At 48.3% G+C, this 24,664-nt stretch overlaps 1 protein-coding gene across 1 annotated transcript; it reads right to left on the minus strand.

The window, feature by feature from the left end:
* Positions 1-66: 66 nt before the first annotated feature.
* LOC136965172 (junction plakoglobin-like) lies at positions 67-19,258 on the minus strand. The gene is made up of 16 exons (XM_067259208.1): positions 19,112-19,258; positions 7,799-7,851; positions 7,249-7,416; positions 6,283-6,536; positions 5,620-5,858; positions 5,104-5,305; positions 4,454-4,598; positions 4,048-4,151; positions 3,368-3,706; positions 2,792-2,944; positions 2,408-2,527; positions 2,070-2,220; positions 1,700-1,821; positions 1,342-1,384; positions 1,041-1,205; positions 67-908 (listed from the first exon to the last, which is right to left on the minus strand). Exons 2-15 carry the CDS (start codon positions 7,809-7,811, stop codon positions 1,045-1,047), a joined length of 2,214 nt encoding a protein of 737 aa, XP_067115309.1. The 5' UTR covers positions 7,812-7,851; positions 19,112-19,258; the 3' UTR covers positions 67-908; positions 1,041-1,044.
* Positions 19,259-24,664: the final 5,406 nt, after the last annotated feature.

The following is a 24,664-nucleotide window of genomic DNA, read 5'->3' on the forward strand; positions in this document are numbered from 1 at the left end:
GCTCCTCGGAAACGCGATCCAACAGGAAAGTGTTTGTCCCACCTCACAAAAAGAAAACATTCTAGATGTAGTTTAATATAATCTTTATTTTTCTTAAACAAATTTAAGTAAAAACATTTTTTTGTTGTTGTAGAAAGACATATTCCCTGTCAGTAGTTGACTAATCGTATTCATCGTTCTTGGTTGTGTAAAGCCCACTGGTTGGGTTGTTCATGTTCCCTTCTACACAAATGAATCAATAGAGAAAGCAGGAGAATACACCACTGAGTCAGAACCAACTCAACTGACTCACTCAACCGGGGGGGGGGGGGGGGGGGGAGTCAGTGGGAGAAGTTTAAACGCGTAATGTTAAAACAACATGTTAAAACGGTGTCCGTTACAAAAGGCGCAGAGAAGCAAACGAACGGAAAAAAAACAAAAACAAAAAAAGGGTGAGCTGTACATGTCGAGTCGCCCCTGGCAGTGTTTCGTACTTAGTGTCGTTTATAAAATGAAGGCGGCGGGGGGAAAGAAAGAAAGGGCAGCTATATGATTATCGTCACAAAATAAAAAAAATCTCTTTGGCATAGATTACCCACACGAAAGCATACGCACCCTCAAAAAAGCCTCCTCTGCTTAAAACCTATGTGCATCCTCCTCCTCATCATCATCATCCTCATCATCATCCTCATCATCATCCTCATCAGTATTATTATCAGTACGATCATCATCATCATCAAACAACAAACACAAGCCCTGTTAGATTATGAGTCCCATGGTCAATGCTAACTGCATATATTACATCGGAGGGAGGTCCGAGTCGGACCCTTCTGTCATCTCTCCCTCTACTGATCGTTTCCATCCGTTTCTCCACTCCACCCCCCCCATCCATCTTCTCCTTTTTCAGACCGTCATCCCTTTAGCGTTTGCTGAAGAGAAGGAGAAAAAAACAACAACAAAAACGAAGAAAAATAAGGTTTACGTGGATTTATAAAACACAGAAGTACGCGGGTTGAGATCTGGTCCTTCAGATCCAGCTGTAGGCTGTTCTCACTTCTCACCATCCTAGTAGTTGTCAGAGTACGGTGGCCTCATGTCGTAGCCCATGCTGGCCTGGTATTCCTCAGGCATGCCCATGCCCATGCCCATCACCTCCCCATCCATGACATCGGGCATGTCACTCGGGTATCCACCATGGTAGCCCGGGTGGTAGACTTGGTCCATCTCTACAAGAGAGGAAGACACACACACGCGCGCACGTCAAGACAATCGGTATGTGGGCCCCCATGTTAGCACGTGTAGAGCGTGCACAGCTTTGGGATACACCGCAAGGGCACCTCGTACCCAGGCCTAGAGACTCACCTTCTGCTCCGTAGCCAGCCTCCATGGGGACGGTGTTGTGTGCCTGAGGGGAGGGGGGAGGGGGGATGGAGGTCACAAGAGGCCAAAGTTCAAAACACCGTCAACATGCCCAAGAATTTGAACATCAGTCACTTTGTGGCAGACAGTTAAAACCAAATAACTTACTCAAACAACGTTTATGCACGGATATTAAAATGGACATTACAAAAGCCTCTCACCGCCGTTTCTCTTTAACGATACACTGTTGGCAGGCGCGTATTTATTCATTACCACGGGCAAAGTTTGGTTGCCAAAAGACAATTGCTCATTTTTCCCCGCAGGGGGCGCCAGAGCACCAGTCTTAACCTGAGCCACTCACCATTTCCCAGGCAGCGGGGTCGTGCTTGAAGAGGGAGTGGGTGAGCTCCACGGACACGCGCTTCTTGTAGTCGGGGTTCTTGTCGTCGGAGATGCGGAAGAGGACTGCGGCGGCGTAGGTGGCTGAGAAGACGACGAAAGGGAATCGATGGGGGGTTACTCATTTAGTTTCTATAACAACTGTGAGGATCGTTTGGCGGCATTTAGGGAGTTAGTAAACCGGGCCTAAACAATCCACGGAGGCAACATTTCAGTCGGCGACAAGTGTTCCGGAAAGAAACCGTCTCCATCTTGTGTGTAATCCGTGTGTGTGTCCTGACAAAACATGCAGAGTGCAGGCCCTGTTCCGTGTGTGTGTGTGCGCGTCTCACCGATGCCCTCGTTGTTGGAGTGCAGCAGCTCCATCAGAGGCGCGGAGGCGCCCTCGGCGTCGATCAGCTCGGCCGACTGCTTGTCCTGCGCCAGCTCGCACAGCGCCCCCGCAGCCACGCGCTTCACGTTCTCCACCGGCGAGTAGAGCAGCTGGAGAGGGGGTGAGGGAGGGGGGTTAACATATGCATACACACACACACACACTCTTCAAGCGCAGGGCATACGCAGAAAAGGTGACGATCCGATCCGCAAAACACACAGGGGAAGGTTATCAATCGATCCAACGCGCATGCGCACGCACGCGCATGCACGCTCCAAAGTCCCGGCTGCGCCTCACCTGCACAAACAGTGGGATGGTTTGCATGCTGGCAATCTCTCCCCTGCTCTCTGGGTCTCGGGCCATGATGTGCAGGGCTCCTGTGCAGCCCTCCACAATCTCCTCCATCCTCACTCCATCCTGAGAGACACACACACACACACACCATTATTGATTATGTCCATAGCATGTAGTGCGTGTCTTTTCTATGTAATGTTATTTCAATCTTCGAGATAAAAGAGAAGTTTGTTTTCATCATCAAGGCACCCAAACAATCTTCAAATAAGCTATGCTGTTACATCAAAGGCTTGTTAGCAGGGATTCACATAAAAAAAAATTGACCATAATTAGGCCTCAAAGAGGAAAAGCCTCTTTGAGGCTTTGAAGAAGGTAAACAAAGCAGACCTGGTAGGTGTGCTTGTTGGAGGAGCCGTGCTTCTGGGCGTCCTGGTGGGCCTTCAGGAGCAGGTTGACCAGGCGGGGGATGGCACCCGCGTCCCTCAGGGGCACCTGGTTTTCCTGGCACAGCGCCAGGTTACGGATCAGACCCACCACAGCCTGGAGAAGGAGTGGGGGGGGGGGGGGGGGGTCGTTAGGGCAACGTGATTCTTTCTCGTCACTTCCTTCCCACCTGGTTCTTTGTGCGATGGGTTCGTCATAGCGGGTCGTCTCTCCCGTCTCCCCTCTCCTCGACGTACGCGGCTGTGGTGGGGCTGGTTGTCTGCTTCTCTATCCCTCCTCCACCTCTCCCTTCCTCCACCTATATCTCTCCCTCCCTTCACCTATAGCTCTCCCAACCTCCATCCCCTCTTCCTCCCTCCCACATCCCTCTTCAACATCCTTCCTTCCTTCCTTCCTTCCTCCCCACTACCCACCCCTCCCTCCTCTTCCATCCCTCCCCACCTCCATCCATCCCTCCCTCCCTCCCTCTTCCCTCCCCTCCCCACCTCAATCCATCCTACTACCACCCTCCCTCCCTACCTTGATGACGGGCCAGTAGTAGGGCTGGTTGAGCAGCTTGACGATGGCGGGGATGCCATAGTGGACGCGCACGCCGTTCTGCGCCAGCTCGGCGTCCGGGTGGCGCGAGGTCAGGTGCCGCAGGGCGCACACGGCCGGCTCGGCCACGTCCTCCTTCTCGCCGGCGCGCAGCACGGCGTGGATGAGCGCCTCCACGCCGTTGCCCTGGGTGACCAGGGACTTGTTGCGCGCGTTGTTGCAGGTCAGGTTGGACAGGATGCCCGTGGAGCAGGTGAGCATGTTGACGTCGTCGGAGCTGAGGAGGCCGACCAGGACCTGCAGCAGGCTGTCCAGGCCGTCCTGGGAGGGGGGGAGGGGAGAGGAGGAAGAGGAAGTTAGTCCTGTTGTCGTCGTCTAGGTTTTGTTCAAACGTTTTATTTCAGTCAGTCGGAACGAAAGTAATCCAAAAGGGAAACGAGGACAAAGAGAATGACCACCAGGGACGACGTTTTGAAATGACCTAACGACTGTTGTCTTAGCAATGTTTTTCGCCTAACAAAAGTATGTTAGCAAATGAAAGTATATAAAAAGAAATCTCATCAAAAAGGTATGGTGAAAAGCGACGAGAAGCCTTGGGATTGAAGGAGCAACAATGTGAGGTGAAGTGAAGGGGGGTCGGGAAGAGAGCCAAAATGGCCGACCTGCTTAGTGGCGGCGTCCGACAGGTTCCTCAGCGTCCACAGGCAGTTCTGCATGAGACGCTGGCTTGAGCCAGTCAGGTGTTTCCCCAGCGCCTGCATCCCACCTGGATTGTTGGAAGAGGGGAGAGAGAGAGAACGCTGTTAAACGGGCAAAATAACTAGACACGTCACCGAAGAAGTACACGATTACTAGATGTCGTTGTATCGTTGTTGAACAGTGATCAGATACAGATCGCTCGTTGGCACCGACCCCCATAACACCGTTAGACCTGTGCGCTTACTAGTCCTTAATTATCTCCGGCACTTATAACATGCATCATTTCTACGATGCTTTGGATACAAGGGTCTGGTAAATGAATACATATAAAGCATCAACAAAAGGCACTTCGTCTCTCCGGCGACTCACCGGCCTCGACGATGGCGGGCTTGTTGCTGGGGCACACGGAGAGGACCTTGAGCACCCGGCTGGTGGTCCAGAGCAGCTTCTCGTAGCTGTAGTTCCTCATGATGTGGACAAGCCCCTCAGGACCCCCGTTGGCCAGGATGATCAGCTGGAGGAGACACGCAGAGAGTTACTTCAGACATTCAAACGGGCCGTTAACGCTGAACACGGTTTCCACGTCGGCCACGGGTCGCGGTGCCCTCGTGTGTGGCGACTTGCGGGTCGTGGTAGGACCTTCCTCAAATATTTCGGTAACCTGCTGGGAATTGCGCGCGTCGGATTGGCAAAACGGAGACCTGCCCATATGTGCATGTGCACGTTGATGATCTTCACACAATAAACGACCTCTTAACACACACCCACACAGTTGCAAAACCATAGGTTAACACATGCAAACTCTGACTTCCACACACGCACAGATGTTCCAACTACACCAGCACGTCCAAACATGCAAGTCCCCGCCCAAGTCCCCGCCTCCCTCACACAAGTCACACAGGCGCATATTCACATACAGTCATCCCTCTCACACACACACAACCAGGGATAGGCTACTACAAAAAACACCCACCACACACCTCCAAAACCGCCACACACACACACACACACACACACACCTTGCTCTCCTGGTTGCCGTAGGACAGCAGCTGCAGGCAGTCGGTGGTGATGGCCAGGAACTTGGGGTTGCTCTTCTTCAGCAGGGGCACCATCCTCTGCAGGCCGTCGGCCAGGCGCACCGCCATCTTGGCTCCCTCCTGGTGCAGCAGCAGGTTGTGCAGGGTGGTGATGGCGTAGAACAGCACCGACTCCATGGGAGAGCTGGGCCAAGGAGGGGGGGGGGGGATTTAATTAGAAATCCAATAAAATAACAATAAAAAACGTTTTTACTTTGTCGTCATTGCGACTTTGTTGGGGGCAGGAAGAGGCAAGGGAAAAATGAGAGCGGAGGAAATAAGGAGAAGTGTGTGTGTGTATGTATAGGACGGGAGTAGAAAAGCAGAAGAGACCGCGTGAGCGAGTGTGCGCTTGGTGGAGGCAGTGAGGGGGCGGGGGGAGGTCACAGGAACCCCGTGGCAGACTTTGCCAAACAAAAGACCGGGGAGGGCGACTAGGCCAGAGGAAAGCCCCCTCACCTGAGCATGCGGACCAGCGCGGGGATGCCGCCCGACTTGAAGATGGACAGGAGCCCCTCCCTCTGGTGGGACAGGTTGTGCAGGATGCTGGCCGTGGCCCGCGCCGTCTCCATGTCGCCCGTGTTCTGCATGGCGCGCACCACCGCCGCCACCATCTGGGGAGACGCCATCAGCGCGCGGCGGGACGCCTCCTTGCGGGTCAGCTGGTTGACGATCAGCGCCGCCTTGTTGACGACCACCTGGGTGGGGGGGGGACAACATTTTAACACAGGTTCCCGTCTCGCGGAGTAAATATTCGGTTTCATTTCGCACCTTTAAGATACCTAAGGACACTTTGCAAATGAGGGGTTTACACGGTTGTGGAGGAAGGAAGGTTAGACGGGTGTTTTTTTTGGTCATCAATCCTTTTTAAGGATCTCCTCGTCTTTCTGGGCTATCAACTTGTCTCCCCCCCGAAGCACCCCATTACCGCAAAGGCCTACAGACGATCCATCTAAACACACTTGCCCAGCTGCTACCACATAAAAACAGACAATAAAAACAGTAAATAAAAGGAGCAATAAAACCAAAACCCACCCGTCTACAACCAATTAGACGACCCCAAGTTAGCCCCTCCCCCCCCTCCCATCTGTCCAATCACCCGTTAGCCCCGCCCCCACCCACCTGGTCCTCGTCGTTGAGCAGCTTGGTGAGCTCGGGGATGGCACGCGTGGCCAGCTCCGCGTCGTCCTGGTAGTTGATGAGGTGGACGATGGCCGTCTTGAGCATCTGCGAGGGCTCGGCCAGCCGCTGCACATTGGTCATCTGGGACGGGTCGGTCTGCGTGGACAGGATGGCCGTGCCCTCCGCCACCGTCTCGGGGAACATGGCGGCGCGGACGCGCTGGGCCCTCGTCATGGTGTACTGGGACTCCACCTCTGTTGGGGGGGGGGGGGGGGGGGGGGGGGCGGTCGAGGAAGGAGGACAGAGGGTGGGCGGTCATATTCTTCTTAGAAGGCCGTGCTGTTGTTCCGATTGATTTTTATTGGGATACATTTACATTTATTCATTTAGCAGATGCTATTATCCAAAGCGACTTCCAAGAGAGAGCTTTACAAAAGTGCATCGGTCACTGATCATAACAACAAGTTAGCCCCAATCATTGCGGGTAGCCAAAACATGAAGCATACATTGTGAAAAACCAAAATATCTACATATCTGTTATATACTGGTCTTTATATCGAGGTACGATAAAAGGGAGTGGTTTTATTACAGTGTGTCAATATTGTAAGTCGACAGCATGGTAACCATCCATGCTGTGGCTATTCCATAGATTGCTACGTGTGTGTGTGTGTGTCCAGGAGGAGGACGGTGGTTTGGTGGGTGGATGGGTGGGGGGAGTCGTTTTCTAATCTTTAGAAGGTAGTGGTGTTGTCTTGATAGATTTTATTGGGCTTCATATCTCTTATACTGGTCGTCTTATCTAGGCTCAATAAAGAGTTGCTTTATTACGGCGTGTCAATATGGTATGTCAAAAGACTTCTATGTGCATGTGTGTGTGTGTGGCCAGTGGTACCAGGAAGACACTGATACGTTTGACGTGTGTGTGTCCATAACAAGTCAATGTATTGCTGTGTGTGTGTGTGTTACCGGCAGGGTGCGCAGCGGTGACCGTGGTGACGGTGTAGTGCTTGCTGCTGCTGTACTCGGTCCCCTCGTCGTCGCGCACCGTGGTCGCCCCCGACTGGATCCCGGAGTCTCCGGCGTAGTACGTCTGCTGCCACTCAGACACCTTGACCAGGCCCTCGGGCTCGCCCACTGGGGAGGGAGGGGAGAGAGGAGCGGACGTGGAGAGAGACAGAGGGAGAGGTAGAGAGACAAAGGTAGAGAGGGAGAGGGAGAGAGACAGAGGGAGAGAGACAGGTAGGGAGGGACGGATAGTGTTTGAGAGAGAGAGAAAGAGGAGTCAGATTGGGGTAGAAAGTGGTTTTTGGCCCAATATGGACATAAAGATGCATGTATAGTTTGTGTAATGTAATCTATCATGTCAAGTGTACTACGGGACAGAGAAGTTGACAGTAGAAGAGGAAGAACAGAAAGAGGATCAACATGATAGAATGAGATGAGGCGAAAGGAGAAGGAGAAAGAGACTAATCAGGACTGAAGAGGGTCAAGTATTTTTATTCCTTCAAATACTTACTTTGCATTTCCATCCTCGCCTCCTGGGCTTAAACCAAGAACAACAAGGAATGACTGCAAGACAAAAACAACAGACAAATACACATAAATAAATATAAAAACACACTTACATGAAAAAAAAAAAAAATTATAGAACAACAAGCCAAATACCTGACAGGCTTGCTAATATTGAAGCTCTATGTTCTTTAAAGTTCTCCCTTGTTCTACATTTATTTCACCACAAGGTGAGCACATTTTGTCCGCAGTTACAAAACACAGAGAGAAACCAGGAGTCATTGGACGAGCGCACGAGGGGGCGGAGAGACAGCTGAAAGACAGGAATGCTGACCCCCCCCCCCCCTCCCACACACACACCACCAAACCTTTGACCCAAGCCAGCGCCCATACGGCCATGAGATCGGGATGCTTGCTCGCTTCGCTGATTAACCAGCCTGACAGGTTTCGTGTGTGTGTGTGTGTGTGTGTGTGTGTGTGTGTGTGTGTGTGAGAGAAACCGATATTCACACAGTTTGTCCTAGTCATCCACACCTTGGCAACTGAGACACCCCTCCGCCCAGTTTGGGTGTGTCACCGTCTCATTTCACAATTGAACAGGGATACCTTCTTCCTGTCTCTCTGCATGTAGGTGGTACTGCAGACTTGCTCACCACACACCATCTGTCACACACCTCCAACGCGTTCTTTCCCCCAGACACGGCCCGCACAATCTGTACTTTTACTTTCCAGTACACGAGTGTGGCTCCTAGTCTCCATCAAGCCTAAGCCCTCCTTGCATTTTAGTCAAGGCTCTGAGCAGTGTCGCCCTCTGACCGACCCCCTCCTCCACCTCCCTCTCTTTAAATCCTTGCCGTCACTCACCGCTCCCCCCCCCCCCCCGCCCCCCATTTCTTTCTCACAAGCCATTTCCATCTAGTTTCCCCCAACCCTCATGTTATGCCCTCATCTAAATGCTTGCAAATTAGCGCATACCTTTCATTCTACTACTGCTAACACCAAAAACATTTGTTTGAAGACTTCCTCGTTGTGTCAACAGACCCAACATATCATGGGAAGAGATTGGAGGATATCCCCCCGTCATATTTTAACTCTGCTCTGAGATGCTCTGTCATCCAACCAGGGTCTCCATTTCAACTCTTCGTAGCTGACGGCAATTTACACTTGTGTAAAGGAGACATCTGTAATTGGTTGTGACAGTGCGCACACTTGCAGCGGAGACAATATCTCCAGTTCTCCACTCTGTGTCGTTGGCTTTTTCAGATGTTTGCGGTGCTGGGTCTGTAACTGGAGTGACGAGATTCTTCGCAGGGCGCATAGTTGACATGCCGTGCGTGTACAACGTGTGAGAGACTGTGTGTGAGTTTGTGTTCGTGTGTGGGGTGAGCCTTCAGTGCCATTCTCCCAAAGAGCAAAGGCCAAGTGTGTGAGAGTATGTAAATATGTACACGCATTTGCTTCTTGATCTATGTTATTGTTTTGTTTTTTTCTCCCCCACGTTCATGGAAATCGTGTAACTCGTGCTGTCGCATAATCGTACAACAATTCCACCTTCGAAGACCAAATTCGAGGCAGAAAGACTGCATGCGCAGACATGCATTTAAAATGTAGCGTTTGAACTATTTTGGTCGGCGCTTATTTTCAGAGCGGAGTGGGTCACAAATGCCCAACCGACAGTTTGAAATGCCCGCTTAAGATACAACACAGAGTACCCGTTTCATTCACTAACGTTCCCATCGCCGACGGTCTACAACATAAAAATAAATGGCCTTGCACCTCACTATGGCCCTCCTTTGCTCATTTCCAAGGTTGGCTGACATGATTGAACGGCGCTTTGTCGTTGAGTGCATCGTCACAAGAAAAAGCTTTCTGAACGCCTACTCCTCTTGTAAAAGATGAACACGTTTCCCACAACAATCCCAAACTGCGTCTACATGGCGTGTTGGTGCGCGGTGAGAAATGCACTTAAAATTCCTTCCAGAAACTTTACCTTGCGTGTCTTGGCCAGCATATTGTGCATCTTGGTATTTGCATAGGCTACATAAAGTACATTTCACCAACTGACTGAACCATAGACAAAATAGAAATTACACCTATCATTATCATCATTGTTTAAACATAACACAATTGGATCGTTCATGTTATATATAATATAAATCATGGTTCCCCCCCCCCCCCCCCATAAAAAAGAAAAAGAAAAGCATAATTATATAAGTGAGTTAATGGTAGCGCAGTAATACTACAGGACCAGTGAAATGCTGGTCTTGTCTGGATATGCCTATGACAGGTTTGGAGTTACTCTGTGTGTCAGTGTCTGCCAAGCAGTCAGCCTGTTAGAGGTGTGAATGATAGTACCACTCCTTTCAGTGTTTGCCCTGGAGCTAAGCGTAGGGAGCGCGTGTGTAGATGTGAGTGTGAGAGAGAGTGAGAGTTAAGTTTCGCTCCCTAGGCCAGGGCAACCTTCTCTGTATGGGTGTGTGTGTGTGTTCGCAATACTAATGCCAGAGTGTCTTCTTGTGAACCATGACTCCCTCTCTAGAGAATGGGAATGCTTATCTTGACAAATTGACAGTCTGGTGAGTCAAAATCTGTCTCCACACCCTGCCATGGGAGCTTAATTCCTCTGTGTGTGTGTGTGTGTGTGTGTGTCCATCAGTCCTCGTGTGTCTGTGAGGTATCCACCTCACCTCAACCTCACTGGATACAGGAGAATGAGTCACGAACCAGTCACCCAGCTTTGGATGGAGGTAGGGGGGGGGGGGGGGGGGCTCATCCAATGGGTGTTGCCAACAGAGAAAGCAGTTCTTGCAGCAACATGCAAGGGACCATGTCTGACTTGCTTTTTTTCTCTCCCCCCTCTTCTCTGTTGCCATGAAAGGTGTGGTTCTCCTATTCCCAAGCTTGGGAGTGCCAACTCGCACCAATTAGTCCAATTAAGTTTACCATCCCAATAACAGGCTGCACATTTGAAGTTTGGAACTCATGCGAAGATTAGAAGTCTGGCAGTCTCCAACAACAGTAGATATAACGGTCGTTAAACAAACAACGCTTCAACGACAAAGCTTGTTGGATCCATTCTAACATGTGCAGAGTCTATTTGGCAGGATTTGAATGTGAAAGTGTTTGTGTAGTCTTTGTTTTCCGGGGCGCGGCAACGAGTTCAGCCAAGCGATCCGATTTGATTGTTTCCGTGTTGCAACACACCCCGCCATATCACCTTGGCAACCAAAATTGTTCACACACTGTGGCTGCATGTTGCTTGACCTCTGTCAACCTCGTGGAATCACCCGCTTCTCATCTCTATCGTTTTGCTCACACACACGCAGTAACAGCTCATCAATGTGTAAATGGCACACCCAGACATGGTGCAAAGAGAGCCAGTCAGGGCCTGTGGTTTTGTAGTGACTGTCTTGACCGACTGTAGCAGCCTGTATAGATGGCAACAGTGATGAAGCTGATAGGGTAAAGAACAGATAACACACAGACAGACAGAGAGAGAGCGCGACAGACAGACAGAGAGAGAGAGAGACACACACAGAGAGAGAGAGAGAGAGAGAGAGACACAGAGACAAACAGACGTGTTGGGACGGGTTGCTGGAGCGGGGCTCCACGAGGAACATCCTACTTACACCGAAACTAAGACTCTGAAACCACCAAAATCTAAACAAGCTTTTTGTTGTTGACAGTACGAAATACAAACTGAGCAAGATGCGTGCAGTTTGCGTCAGCACTCGAGAGGGAACATGTCAACATCGTAGTGGAGTTCCCCACCAAAGCCAGTACAAAGCTAACCATTTCCCATTGTCTGATGGGAAAAGGAGTAACTGCGCACAGTTGTTACCTCAGAAATGGACTTTGGCCTTTATTTGAACACCGCAGTGTGGTTAATGACTGATAGTCTCGCACTCTTCTGTGCCTTGTCATTTCTCCTTCCCCCAGAACTGTGAGTTGAGCTTTTTCCAAAGAAGGCCACACCCTGCCCTTCCTTCTCTGTACTATCTACTGGCCGGGCTCCTCCTGTCCTAGGGGGTGGGTGGCTGGGGGAGAGGGGATTGAGAGGATACTGGGGCTCTGGAGGGAAAATGAAGCTCACAAAACGAAAAAGGCAGGAATGTCTGTTGGTGAGCTCCCGGCTGACCAGTACGAACAGAAAGAGAGAGGGGAGGGGGGGAAAGGGCGAGATGGAGATGAATGGCGTTTGGCTGACCGACGCTCTAATCCGGGTGTGACATTCCGCACAAACTCAGTACATTCAGTCCCCCCCCCCCCTCACACACACACACACACACACACTTCACTCCGGCTCTCACTTCGACACGACCCGAAAACAGTCCAAAGTGTAAAACACAGGCTCATCTTTCCCCCCCCCCCCCCCCCCCCTCGCTGTGCACTGACGCGCAATCCTACCGTCACGCGGAAAATGACACTCTCGTTCGATGACTGCTGGGTCCTCAACTCCCCGAGGCCGGTGAGTGAACACACGGCTCGTCTCCAGGCCTCCCACACAGGCATGACAGACAGGGAGTGTCCTCGCTGCACCGCCGAGGCCTCGACATGGGTGTGGCCCTATGTAGGTGTGCGTGTGGACGTGGGGGGGGGGGGGGGGGGGGGGCGAGGCCCAAACCAGCATGGGGTAAAACAACAGTGAGGTATCTCTAACCCCCCCCCCCCCCCTTCCAGAAGAATCCATTTGCGGGTCTCTTAATAAAGTCGTGCGGTAGCCCCCGCGGTGTTGAGGAGAAGCTGCCGACCTGCTTCACTGAGATAAGGTTTTGGGCTTAAACAAAATCGGCTACCCTAAGCTCTCGCAGCCAAACACGACTGAGGGAGGTTAGGGGCGGGAGGCGAGCCCCCCAGAGGTAGAGGGATTAAGGCTTGGCTTGGTGCCGAATTCCAACGTGGCCCCCGTAGCCCGTGGAAACGCCTGCAGCTAGACCTGGTGCGAGTCGACAGGCATAGACGCGAGGCGCTTGGGCTCTGGGTGTTGTATTGGCTCCTACAACGTTCAAAGCAAAGCGGACTAGTGTGTTTACACTTCAAATCTCGGCTTATTCCCATCTGATGTTCTTTCGGCTAGGTAGACTCCCGTTACTGTACAGACAGATGGAGATAAGGAGGTGGATAGACAGTGATTGCAGAGTTGGGGGGGGAGCAGATCAAACAGATTAAGGCCCATTTCCACACATCTGTAAAGCTTTACAAACCATCTGGTTAGGGCCATACAGGGACATATATCCATACACTCGCACCCCCTCCGCCCCTGACGTGGAACAAAACGCACCGCCCCTGTGTGACGCACCCGTCTCGCGTTGCCTTTCCCCAAAACCAAAAACACGCACACACTTCCCTCGCCAGACTAAATGGCTTTGTGAGGAGCGGGCCAGCCAGCTGAGCCCCTGCTGTTAAAAGGCTGCGGTCAGTAAGTGCTCCCCAGATGCTGGCTTCACACACGCACAAGTTCAGACGCGCGCGCGCACACTAGCGAGTGCCCATCCCTCACGCGAGTCCGGCAGGTGGTCAGGGACCAACAACTCCGCTGAGAGAAAGCTTAACCTCCCCTCAGGACGATGGCTTCCTTCTCGCTCTCCTACACTTCCGTCTGCTCTCGCTCGCCCTACGTTGGCCCTGCTGCGGCGCTGTAACAGGCACAGCGGGCTAATTGGTTAGCTGTTGTGTATGAATCAATACGGGGAGGATGTGCAGTGGTGCGCGCACTGATGCTAATGGATTCGTTGTGGCGGGGGCGAAAGGAAGCTGTGGTCATCATGGGCCCACACGGCGACTCCGTGTGGGGGTCTGAACAATCGTTTTCCGGTCAGGACAAACAAGTTCTCCGTTGCCGCTGTCCATTTGAAAACCTTTTTCACAGCGGAATATAAAAAGAGCGTTTGAAGTATCCTGAGTCCTTTGTGTCAGGACAAGTCGGTGAAAGGTCAGGAGAAAGACGGAAAGGGATATCAAATCTGTAAATGGTTTGGGATGGTGGAAGTGCCCATACTTGAGACCGTTTATCAATCCAACAATAATGGCCAGCGTGCCAAAATCCCCTCTCCCAACAGAGAAACCACATTGAAAGGCTTCCCAGTGTAGCTCCCTGCTGGAGGAGGCTGCACGGGAAAACAGGGCTCAGCGAGCGCACATTCTTCGACCGGAGATGGGATCGTGCATTACGAAAGACATATGCTTTTTATCCGTTTAAGAATCTGCGTGTCGAAGATGGTTTACATCTGCTCGTGCTACAAATGCCGTTCATGACTCTGGATACTGGATTAGGCCTCCAATTCAGCCCATTGAATCCATTAAAAAGGCTTAAAACGCACGGACGGCATTAAACGAGCATGATTCGCAATAGCCGTGACCACGTACACGCGTGCAATTTTTCGTGGAACGGCCGGCCAACAGACTGAGCTATAGAGCTGCTCGTCGCAGCTGATAATGTTTAAGTTCTGTTGCTTTTCGTTAGCAAGTGTATGGTGTTCACCAGGAATCATTAGGGGGGGAAAAATATCCAGTCGCTAATGCTGTCCCCTTGCTAATTATCAAGGCTGCGATGGCCTCGCTAGCAGTCAAATGACAAATAAACATGGCAATTACATGGGGGGGGCGGGCTCATTTTGGAGTCACTCGTCAAGTAAAGCCTTCTCTACTTTGGCCCCACTTACGTGTTTACTCAAACAGTCCCTGAGGTAATTACATAAACAAGCACCAGGATGCACAATGGCCCTAGCCCTGCTGGTAGACATGTCATAAAAGTAGCCCGTTCCCCCCCCCCCCCCTCCCCCCCTTCTCTTCGCTAAAACTGCGTCAGAGCTGCCGGGTTACAGTCGTCTTCGTCTAGTCCCCCTGCGCCCACCCCCTGAACCAAAGGAAACTTGTCGCCTCAGAGGAGGAGGTGCGTTACGCACGGAACAAGCTCAGATTACACTGCTGGGAAGTGGGTAGGAGGGGGGGGGGGGACGCAAGGGTTGCGTCTTCACAGCCCTGTGACGACGTAACCTGGAAACCGCGTTCGACGTTCACGTTGTTTACAGTGGCTCCCCCGCTCATGATTGATCAAGTCGTGAGAATGGGGAGGGCCTATGTCCCGGATGTGGCAGCGGAGTTGTTTTGGACTTCTGGATTGTTCCCTCCATTGTTTAGCTGTGGCCAAGGACAGCAGGAAGGAAGATGTTGGCATACTGTGAGCCAGTTGCTTTGTTTGAGAGAGGAAAAAGGAGACACCTAAAGTTATCTAAAAAAAAAAGACTCACAAGAGTATTGCTATTAGAATAGAAAAAGAGAGGATTCACGCAGAGTATGTCCCTCCATGGCTTGCAGGGCTGCCCAGGTTGGTTAGATTGCTCTGTCTGAGGTTCCTCTCTAAGGGGGGGGGGGGCAGTCTTAGCGAGCGTGGATACGCATGGTTGTGCTGCTGGGCACTGAGGCGATGAGACAGGTGATGAATATTTCAGGGAGATCGGAGCCGGACGAGAGGCCAGGGAGACCAGAGAGAACATCTGATGGGACCGTGACGAATGCAGCCTGCCCGGAGTTTGGTCTGATGGGTCACGAAAGCTTACCACACGTACCATCAAAAACACAAGAAGATGGAAAGACTATTTTAAATATACCGTCAGTATGTTTTCATACAGATCGTGAACAATACACCGTTTCAAGTCCTGACCAAGTCCTGAAATTTAGGGAGTCAGGTGGCTGAGCGGTTAGGGAATCGGACTAGTAATCAGAAGGTTGCTGGTTCAATTCCTGGCCGTGCAAAATAACGTGTCCTTGGGCAAGGCACTCCACCTTACTTGCCTCGGGGGAATGTCCCTGTACTTACTGTAAGTCGCTCTGGATAAGAGCGTCTGCTAAATGACTAAATGTAAATGAGCGAGTCAAGTCTGCATACAAAGGCTCAAGATTCTCCGCTCAGATAACTGCCTAGTAAGTGAATTGCTCCTAGTTATTAAAAGTTCCCTCCCCAACACACCCTCATTCCTCCCATGTCCTCTGCCTCGCACTGGAGTTTAATTAAGAGATGAGTAGGAGGCGACTCACAGGGTAGACAGCACAGCTCAGCTGAATTTACCTCAGTGTCCGGAAATCTGGTACATAACCCCCCCCCCCCAAAAAAAAACAGCATGTGAAACTGTGTCAGTTATGAAAAGAAAACACCCGTTAATATATTCATAAAGAAACACTAATGGATTCAGCTATTTCTGGCACAGTCCTTCATCTGCAGATGCACTGGGTGTTTCTGACAAGCGGGTGACGGGACTTGAAGAATCTAAAAGTTGGCTGAGGAACAACTTCGGAAAGTGCAAGTGACGTGTGTGTGTGTGGTGTGTGTGTGTGTGCGGGGGGGTTTTTCCTTCATTTAGCCAACCCAGAAAACCATCTTAAGTGAATAATTCATCTTCGTGACAGTAATGTGAGCCCAGCTGGGTTCATTCGGGCGATGCCAGTCCTAGACAGCCTCTTGAAACATCGTGCCACCGCACTGATGAGGGCCCGGCGAAAGAGCCAGAGAGCTTCCAAGTTTTCCCAGAAAGATAATCTAATCTAGGCTCTTTTGACAAATGGACACATCTTTAATGGGCGTAAAAAGATTCCACTCGCGTGAAAGTCCCCAGCCATTTCGTGATAAAGGCCTGGAAGAGCCGTCAGTAGAAGAGACTTCAGTACCCCGGCCTTGCCCCTAGAGTTATTCCTCTGCTGTCATGGACCCACAAGTTCACCCTAAAGACAAAAGTCACCTTGTCCGAGGATAAACACAACATTAACGATTGAGATTCTGTCTCTCTGGGATGGTCACACAGAAAAAGAAGAAAGCAAAGCCGGCATCAGGGGAGGGAGAGCAAACCTGCTTTGGGTTGATAACAGCATTGTCTGAGGACGATCTCTACATAAACCCAGACCACGCTGTGGAGATTACCGAGCCATCGCACCACCTTCCCTTTGACCTTCCACGGCAACACATGGATCTCAATCCCGTATCACAGTTGACCCCAAACACAGAAACACATGCCGCACTCCCATGTGTGGGCTGATTAGACTGGTGTAACTGAGCCACCTGGAGTGCCCAGACACCAGCAGGGAGAGAACGTGTAAGAAACAGTGGGAGGGAGTGAGAGAGAAAGAGATAAGGTGGAAAGAAAAAGACTAGGGAGGTGGAAGGAGGACGGCACGACACACAGTAAGATGACTGAGTCCCGAGATCAAGACCAGACTATCCAGTTGGCAGACAGTAAAAGTAGAAACAGAAACTGTGTGGGGGGGGGAGAGAACTCCATTCGGGACTAAAATAGAGAGTGTGTGCGTCAGAAACAAAGGCTGTTATGGTATATTTATGCTAATCCCCTTTGCAAAGTGTAGCCCTATTTATAAACGGCAAGATCTCCTGGCCCCTTGCTGTCCCTAATGTAGGACAATATCAGAGAATTAAGCAGGGAGGTTGATGTGTGTGTGGTGGGGGTGGAGGGGGGGGGGGGGGCGGATTAACGCTAGTTGCAACCCCAGCTGCATATCTCAGTCTGGTCTCTGGACTAAACCCCCCCCCCCCCCCAGGGTGGTGCAGCTTTGGGCCAGCCAGGCTGCTGGACCACAAACGGCTGCACCTCGTGGCACAAGCCCAGAACCTGCACGGTTGGTCTGGCCCGCAGAATGTACTGGCGCTGTGAAGGAACTCTGGTCAATTCAACATGAGGCCCATTCAAAACATCAGCTGGACTCACTGGTCTAGAACACTGGCGGTCGCCAACGAACGGTAGCATGTTACCCTTTGGAGCACGCTTTGTAGGGATTTTGCCCGTTATTTAGACGAGGGGTATGTGAGTTTGTACGTAAGCAGTGTGGGGGAGAGGAAGAGAGCAAGCTTTGCATTTTGGCAGACATCTGTTTAAACTCTAATTCCAGGCTTGTCCGTGTCCAATTTGACTTTCCCAGATATTAAAGTTGGTTGGGATGCTAGAAATGACTTAAACCACATAAGACTAACGAATCAGATAACGTCATTTCAGTTACATGTTGTCAAAGTGGATTTACACTCAAACTCAAATGAGTGAGTCAAAATCCTTTCAGTAGCATGTCTGGGCAGTGAAATTGCTGTAACCGAAGGCTTATGCTAAATGTATTTGGTCATGGATGGGGTGGAGAGAATGAGGTTTACCATCAATGATGTAATCATTGTGAACACCTTGCTCATGTAGGACAGAGCTGGCAAATACGTGTGGGAGGGGGGTGACAGAGTGGGGGGAGGGGTGACTCACGTTTGCGTATCACTACCTCACTGATTATCATTATTATTTATTATTCATCATCATCCATTATGTATGTGCGAACCTTTCACAAGTCACACGCCCCACCCTACAATTGATTCGCTGGGGGTTTCAAGGCCAAAACACCATTTCCATAGAGATGTGAAAGGTCAATTTGGTGTTCATCCTGCTTTACAATATTTCATGCACTTGAGTGCAGCTAATCAAAAAAATCGCAGGTAATCAGTTCTTTTTTTCCTGTGCAAGTGTCCATAATTTACCAGTGAAGGCAATGAAAATGTAGGTGTGGCATGTCGTATCATTTCGCTTTGTCAGAAAAAAGAAAAACGCCCAAACATTGAACCTGAGGAGTTCTTTATAAAAAAAACAACACAGGTGCTGTCTCCCTTATGGGTATGACATATCACACACTTTAATTACGTGAACACAATTTAGCGGTTGCAATTCAACTTTTTTTAAAGTGACAAACTGAAAAATGTAATTCGTCACTTGTTAGGCATGTTATGTCGACCTATAGTGTGGACAGCGGTCAGTGCATTTGACAATGGAGCAGGATAGACTAACTTCGATCGTGTCCCGTATCTAACGTCACGGTAGAACTAATGACTTTCAGTTCAAGCCTCAAATGAGGTTAGACGTCGAATTAATCAATAATCCGTGTCCAACATTGTGTTTGATCAATTTGGAAAGGCAAGGGTTGGACAAAACAATCGTGTGTTTGACCCTAGAATCTTTATCCCCCCAAAAAAGACAAAGTACAAACTTTAAACGATTCAATGATGAACCGACTGTGGCCATGCTGAAATTAAACCCAAAGCAACACTTAACTCTCAAGTGGGGAAATACTACATAACTTAACACATTTCTACATTATGTAGGTTGTTAAAAAGTATCAACAACGAGGAATAACAGAGAGAAAAAACGACACAAAATGAACCCCGTCTCAAAATAACAAGTCCCACTTCCCTAACAAGACTAAACTGCGGGGTAGGCTAGTAAGTTGAAATGTACATCGCACTCTCTCTCAACAGGACTAGAAAGATACGGTCAAAATGCAAACTTACCTGTCGAAATACGACTGTTGTTTTCGAATATTCCAAGTCTACGTTGCTCCAAACACAGTTTGTTAAAGAGAAGCCTCAGTCTCTACCACACTACTGCTACCAGACTATACTCTGAACAATGAGTAAAAGCGTCACCTCACTGCAAACTCCGCCCTCCTCACCACGAGTGCTTTAGCTCCGGCCCCACCCTTCGGTTAGGCACAGTATGGAATTTAAATGTTATTGGTCAGAAAACCCAATCAAAATATGCCCTCTCATAGATAAATTCATATTAAACTGCGTTTGCTAAGATCGACCAACACCTGTGTAGGTATTCATTTAAATAAAGAGGAAGATTTACGATCTACTGCACCAATCCACAGTTTTCTTGGAGATATTTAGAACAGCATAGGCCTTACGTGTAGCTTACCTGTCTTCCGGGTGTGACCACACCTTAGTTTCGTCATGAAACTTCGTGTCCAGACAGAGGTGAGTCACATGGGTAGTTTATGTGGGGAAATGCTCAAAGTCTCTTCACGATTTTCAAAGCTAGCAGTCACTTAAAATACGAATTCCCATACAGTTGTCACTGCCTATAGTAGTCCATATACTAGTTCCATATCTATGTTTCTTTTTGTGTTTGTAAATGTTTGCTTGTCAGTGTGCATTGGTATAAATAAAGCCAATATGTTCCTTCGCAAAAATAAACATTTGTTTTTGCCCCAGCCCCATGTAGAACACAAGCAAGCCAAGCTTAACATATTGTTATGAAGAAAAACATAGACACAGACATGGTGTGCCAGGGAACTGACACGAGGGGAAAGCGACAGATAGCGAGCATGTGGAAACTGTCTCAACTCGATAGCTCAAATAGGTCAGACTACTTCTTGCCTGAGGGTGTATTGTTATGCGGCATTGTGACAGCCATCTTCTCCAGGCCCAGACCGGAAGGGACATGGACCGAAAACAAGAAATACTGGGTCAAGACTAGTTTTATGGGCCATGTCTGGGTGTTAACAAGTATACAGGGGCAGCTCTCTTGTTAGCCCGTAGCCCCAGGCACCACTGACACTTATTTACACAAGAAGACATCTCTATAGGCTCATGTTCTCTAGTGTTGTGAGGACCAGGTGACACATTAGCAGTACACGTTAATGACACATTACTGCTTTGATGGAAATTATGTTATTGGTTAGGAGTACATTGGTGGATTGTATAGAATGTATCTTGAGAGATCAGATAGAAAAAGAAATCCAGATCAAATGATCTGTCAGTTTCTTTACTTCTAAAGAAATCTAAAGACAGAACTCTTTATGCTAAAATCATCTTTTGACACTTTAATAATTAGGTTGAACTGGACAACCTGACATCCATATCCTTCGTTTGGTTGCAATTACTCTGCGTTCCGCTGGTCTGAAACCTCACAGGGGATAAATATAATGTAGGATGTGCTGGAGAGAAGAATGGAACCATTGTCTCAACACTGCAGGCCCTGTCATTGAATATTGGCTGGGGAATAAAGAGAGGGATTCATGACAGTGTCTTGAGTCATATGGACTCGCTCTGTTTCCCCACCTGTTTCAGGGCTTCAGTGATGGATATCAGCCCTCTGATAGGACAGAATGGCCCAGGTAGGACTCTAAACCATTTTCACTAGATTAAAAGGAACACTCGTCATATTTAGACAAGCATGTGCATGTTTTTCCGCTCTAACCCCTTCAATACAACAACCCCTGCCTCACTTCTCTCTCTCTAGCACTCTGACGCTTGACACGCTCTCTCTCTCTCTCTCTCTCTCTCTCTCTCTCTCTCTCTCTCTCTCTCTCTCTCTCTCTCTCTCTCTCTCTCTCTCTCTCTCTCTCTCTGTCTCTCTCTCTCTCTCTCTCTCTCTCACACTCTTTCACACACATACACACACACAATCTAATATAGTGGATACATCATGGATGTATTCATTGGCTTTTAATAGCCCTCTGAATCATCCACATTGGGGTCACACAGAACCCCTGCATTCTCGTCTCTCTGGCCGTCTTCAGCACGCCCCTGCGACCTCATCGTTAATGAACCATGAATCTCACACCCTGTGCGACTGACCCGGTCTTTCCCCGCAAGGTCGAGACACGCTGATATGATGTCCTGGCCTCACAATACTCCACTGTCTGTCCCTCGTGCCCCACAGGAAATGGGTCCCATTGTCCTTGTGGGAGGAAGTGGCCTGAACCGGGCCAGGAGCATGTTGGGATTGATGGAGACACTGCTGTAAATTATTTATGGCAGCCTCCTGATTGGAGACAGTGTGGTTGTGTGTTCAATGGCAGTGCAATGGATAGCACTGGAATTGTTGAAAAACATCACACCACATCGGAGAGAATTGCCCCATTGTCAATGTGGGGGCTCCTTTAAAGCATATGGACAGTTAAGGTTCAGGGATTCTAATGCAAGGCTGCCTTGTTTTCTGAAAAGTGTAAATGCAACAATGACATTGGCCCGTGTTAATTTTGAATGTGCAGATCTATAATTGAGTTTGGAACATGGATTGCGTTGTCAGCCGTTATGTCTATAGTTATGGTTCATCTGCCAGCGCCAAACAGAATTAGCTTAACCCTTGTGTTATCTTCTGGTCATTCTGACCCATCAGTCATTGTGACCCACCGTTGTATTGCAACAACTTTACCGCATACAAAAACAAAGTGAAGAATTTTCCTTTAACCGTCGGGCTGTCTCAGACCCCCCACATCGCGAAGGTTAAAAGAAAATGCTTTTTATTTGATTTTGTATTGGGTAAAATTGTTGCAACACAACAATGGTTCGTTGTGAACCTTTGGGTCATGTGAACCGAAGGCAGCACAAGGGTTAACATAAAAACAGTTACTGTTACTGTTTATTCAGCTGTTTCCAGTGTTACAAATACAATTTCTCACTTGATCCACTAGAGGGCAACAGTGACACACCGGGTAAAATAATGTGATGCTGTTTCTGCATAGTCCTGTTTGATGCAATTTTTTTAATCATTAAAACTATGTTGAGATGTACTGACATGACAAACATGAGAATTTGATGATTTATAATCGTAAGTACAATTAAACACGCGATAGGAATATGTGAAAAGTCTTCATGAAATACCCGAACAGCAAAAACAAGCACAAAAATTTACAGTACCAGTCAAAAGTTTGGTCACAAAAATGTGTCCAAACTTTTGACTGGTACTGTATATGTGAGGTTGATGTGCGTGTGTGTGTGTGACAGCATTGGCACGTGTGTGTTGGGTGCAGGGTCAGGAGGACACATTCCCAGGCGGGCTCGGTTCTTGGCTCTGGAAATTAAAATAGCCCTGCATCTGCTTCAGCCCAATGTAGGCGTCTTAAGTCGTGTGTGACGATCTAGATATAGAGCGGGAGGGAGCTCCAAACTGAACTTTAGCAGATTTTTTAAATGGCTTGGTGTACTACGGGTGAGACCTCCAGCTCATTAGGGTTCCCACAATTGGGGAAAAAAGAGGCCAACTTCTGAAAAGGGGACTTGGCATGTTTTTTATATTCTATATAGAACCCTTTTTAGGCCTGGACAGTTTATCCAAACTCCTTTTGAGATCCAAAAGAATCCTTTTGGGTTCTTAGCAGCATTTTATAGGCCTGACAATGGTTCTATTTGAAACTTGTAGTTACACGTCAAACCTTTTTTTCCCCCCGAAAAGGTTGTTCTGATGTTTAAAATGGTTATCTTGAGGAAAGGTTAGATACTACAGTACATGGAAAGCATAAAGCATGCTTAGTTGCTTGGTCATAAGTTGTACTGTTACAGCTGTGACCTGGTCTCCTTTCACCCACACCACAGAAGACTTATGTCAGATAGGACAACCGAAAATATCTACATGGGTAGTGGGATCTGAATTCTCTGACTAAAATACTTTGTGTCATGTGCCCATGCTGGTATAAACTGCATCTGGTCTGAACATAACTGTGAGGAAAGTTACAGTTGGATATTCAGACATTGGTTTCAAATGGTAACATTAGGATCTCATGCGAAAAAACTGTTTTTTAATTATAATGTACTGGATGTATCACAAGATGACGCTTCCAAAAAACGGTCTCCTCTTTGAGAACTCTTGTAATATTCAAAGATTCAACTGATCCATTTGCATAGGCCTATCTTAACACACCAAAATATTTACTTTATTTGAAACTATCTACTGTTTAGAAATTCACATTTATTACATGCATTGAGATCATACACTAAGCAATTAAAATAATTTCGCATACAGTTTCAATACTGCATATCGACATTGTTATTTTATTTAGTAAAACTTAACTACAGTAGTTCTGTAGTTCACATGCAGGCCAGAGGTTCTATCTTTGTTGCATCCGGAACTACAGGTTCCACAATGCTTTGCTTCCAAGATGACCAAATGGAAGAGCCAGACCGAACCACTTGGTTAATGGGTTGACAGTTCGAAGTTTGCCGGAGAAGTTCTACAACGACCTTGAAGAATCCACGTAAAAGTCACATTGTAAGTTTCAATTGTCACTCACCTCTTATAGTAATGTAGCTATGGTGTCATTTTTGTCATCGCTTAAGTTTCCATGTTTTTCTAAATATTTGTTAGCCGGGGCAAGCTTCCATTGGGTACAGGGTGGGACGATAGGCTCCCTGTCCATTTGTTGTGGAAATTCATAGCGTGTCCTCTACTTACATTTAGTCATTTGAACTTTAGCAAATTAAAACAATGAGTTGTTTTCCGGTTTCCAAAAGTTAAAAGTTGGTGTGTTTAATTTGTTGTACATTATGCTTACAAATCAGTATTCAGAAAGGTGTAACTTTTTAGGTTTGACAGATGGGAAGGGGATCTTTATTTATGTATTTTTTGGTAGGGGATCATAACGAAAACACTTCGAGATTTGTGCTATCCTAATTGACAGTTCATTTCATGGTCTTGTGTATTCTGTATTTCACAGGATGTCACATGAAACAACTGCATTATGCAAGGAACTGGGCTTTATGCATGGATAGACAAAACATGTCAGATTAGCCTACTTAATAATTAATCAAAAAACGACAACTTCAGGCTTGCTGGAATTGTCCTGATTAATTAAATAACCACAGGGACTATGAACACAGGTCTGCATAGATGTAAATATTACAGTAGCCTACAACAGTGTTTGACACAGACAGAACGTTTGTGTTTGAGAATGCAGGCCTACTGGTAATACTGTTAAATTGTTTACAGTCTCATTTATGTGACCCTAGTTTATTATTGCCACATGGCTAGAGTAGTTTACAGTCATCTTAAAGGTAAAATGTGCTCATACCTTACTGGCATTCTAGTATTTATCACAAGTTTTACTAAAAGCTTAATTATGTTTTCTATACTCCAACAACAGATAATGGCTAGTGGTGTTTCTGTTGGTTTACTCATAATAAACCATTATAATAGTCTTGCTAACATGGAGGGTGTGTTTCTTATCAATTATATTTCCCCCCACAAGATTGACCTTTTAACTCAACCATTTGAATGGGGGTTGTTGCAGGTTGATGCATGCAATTTCTCCGTAATTTCCCCCAAATTAAGGTTAAGGT

Source organism: Osmerus mordax, chromosome 21 (assembly GCF_038355195.1).
Source record: "Osmerus mordax isolate fOsmMor3 chromosome 21, fOsmMor3.pri, whole genome shotgun sequence".
NCBI classification, from domain to species: Eukaryota; Metazoa; Chordata; class Actinopteri; order Osmeriformes; family Osmeridae; genus Osmerus; species Osmerus mordax.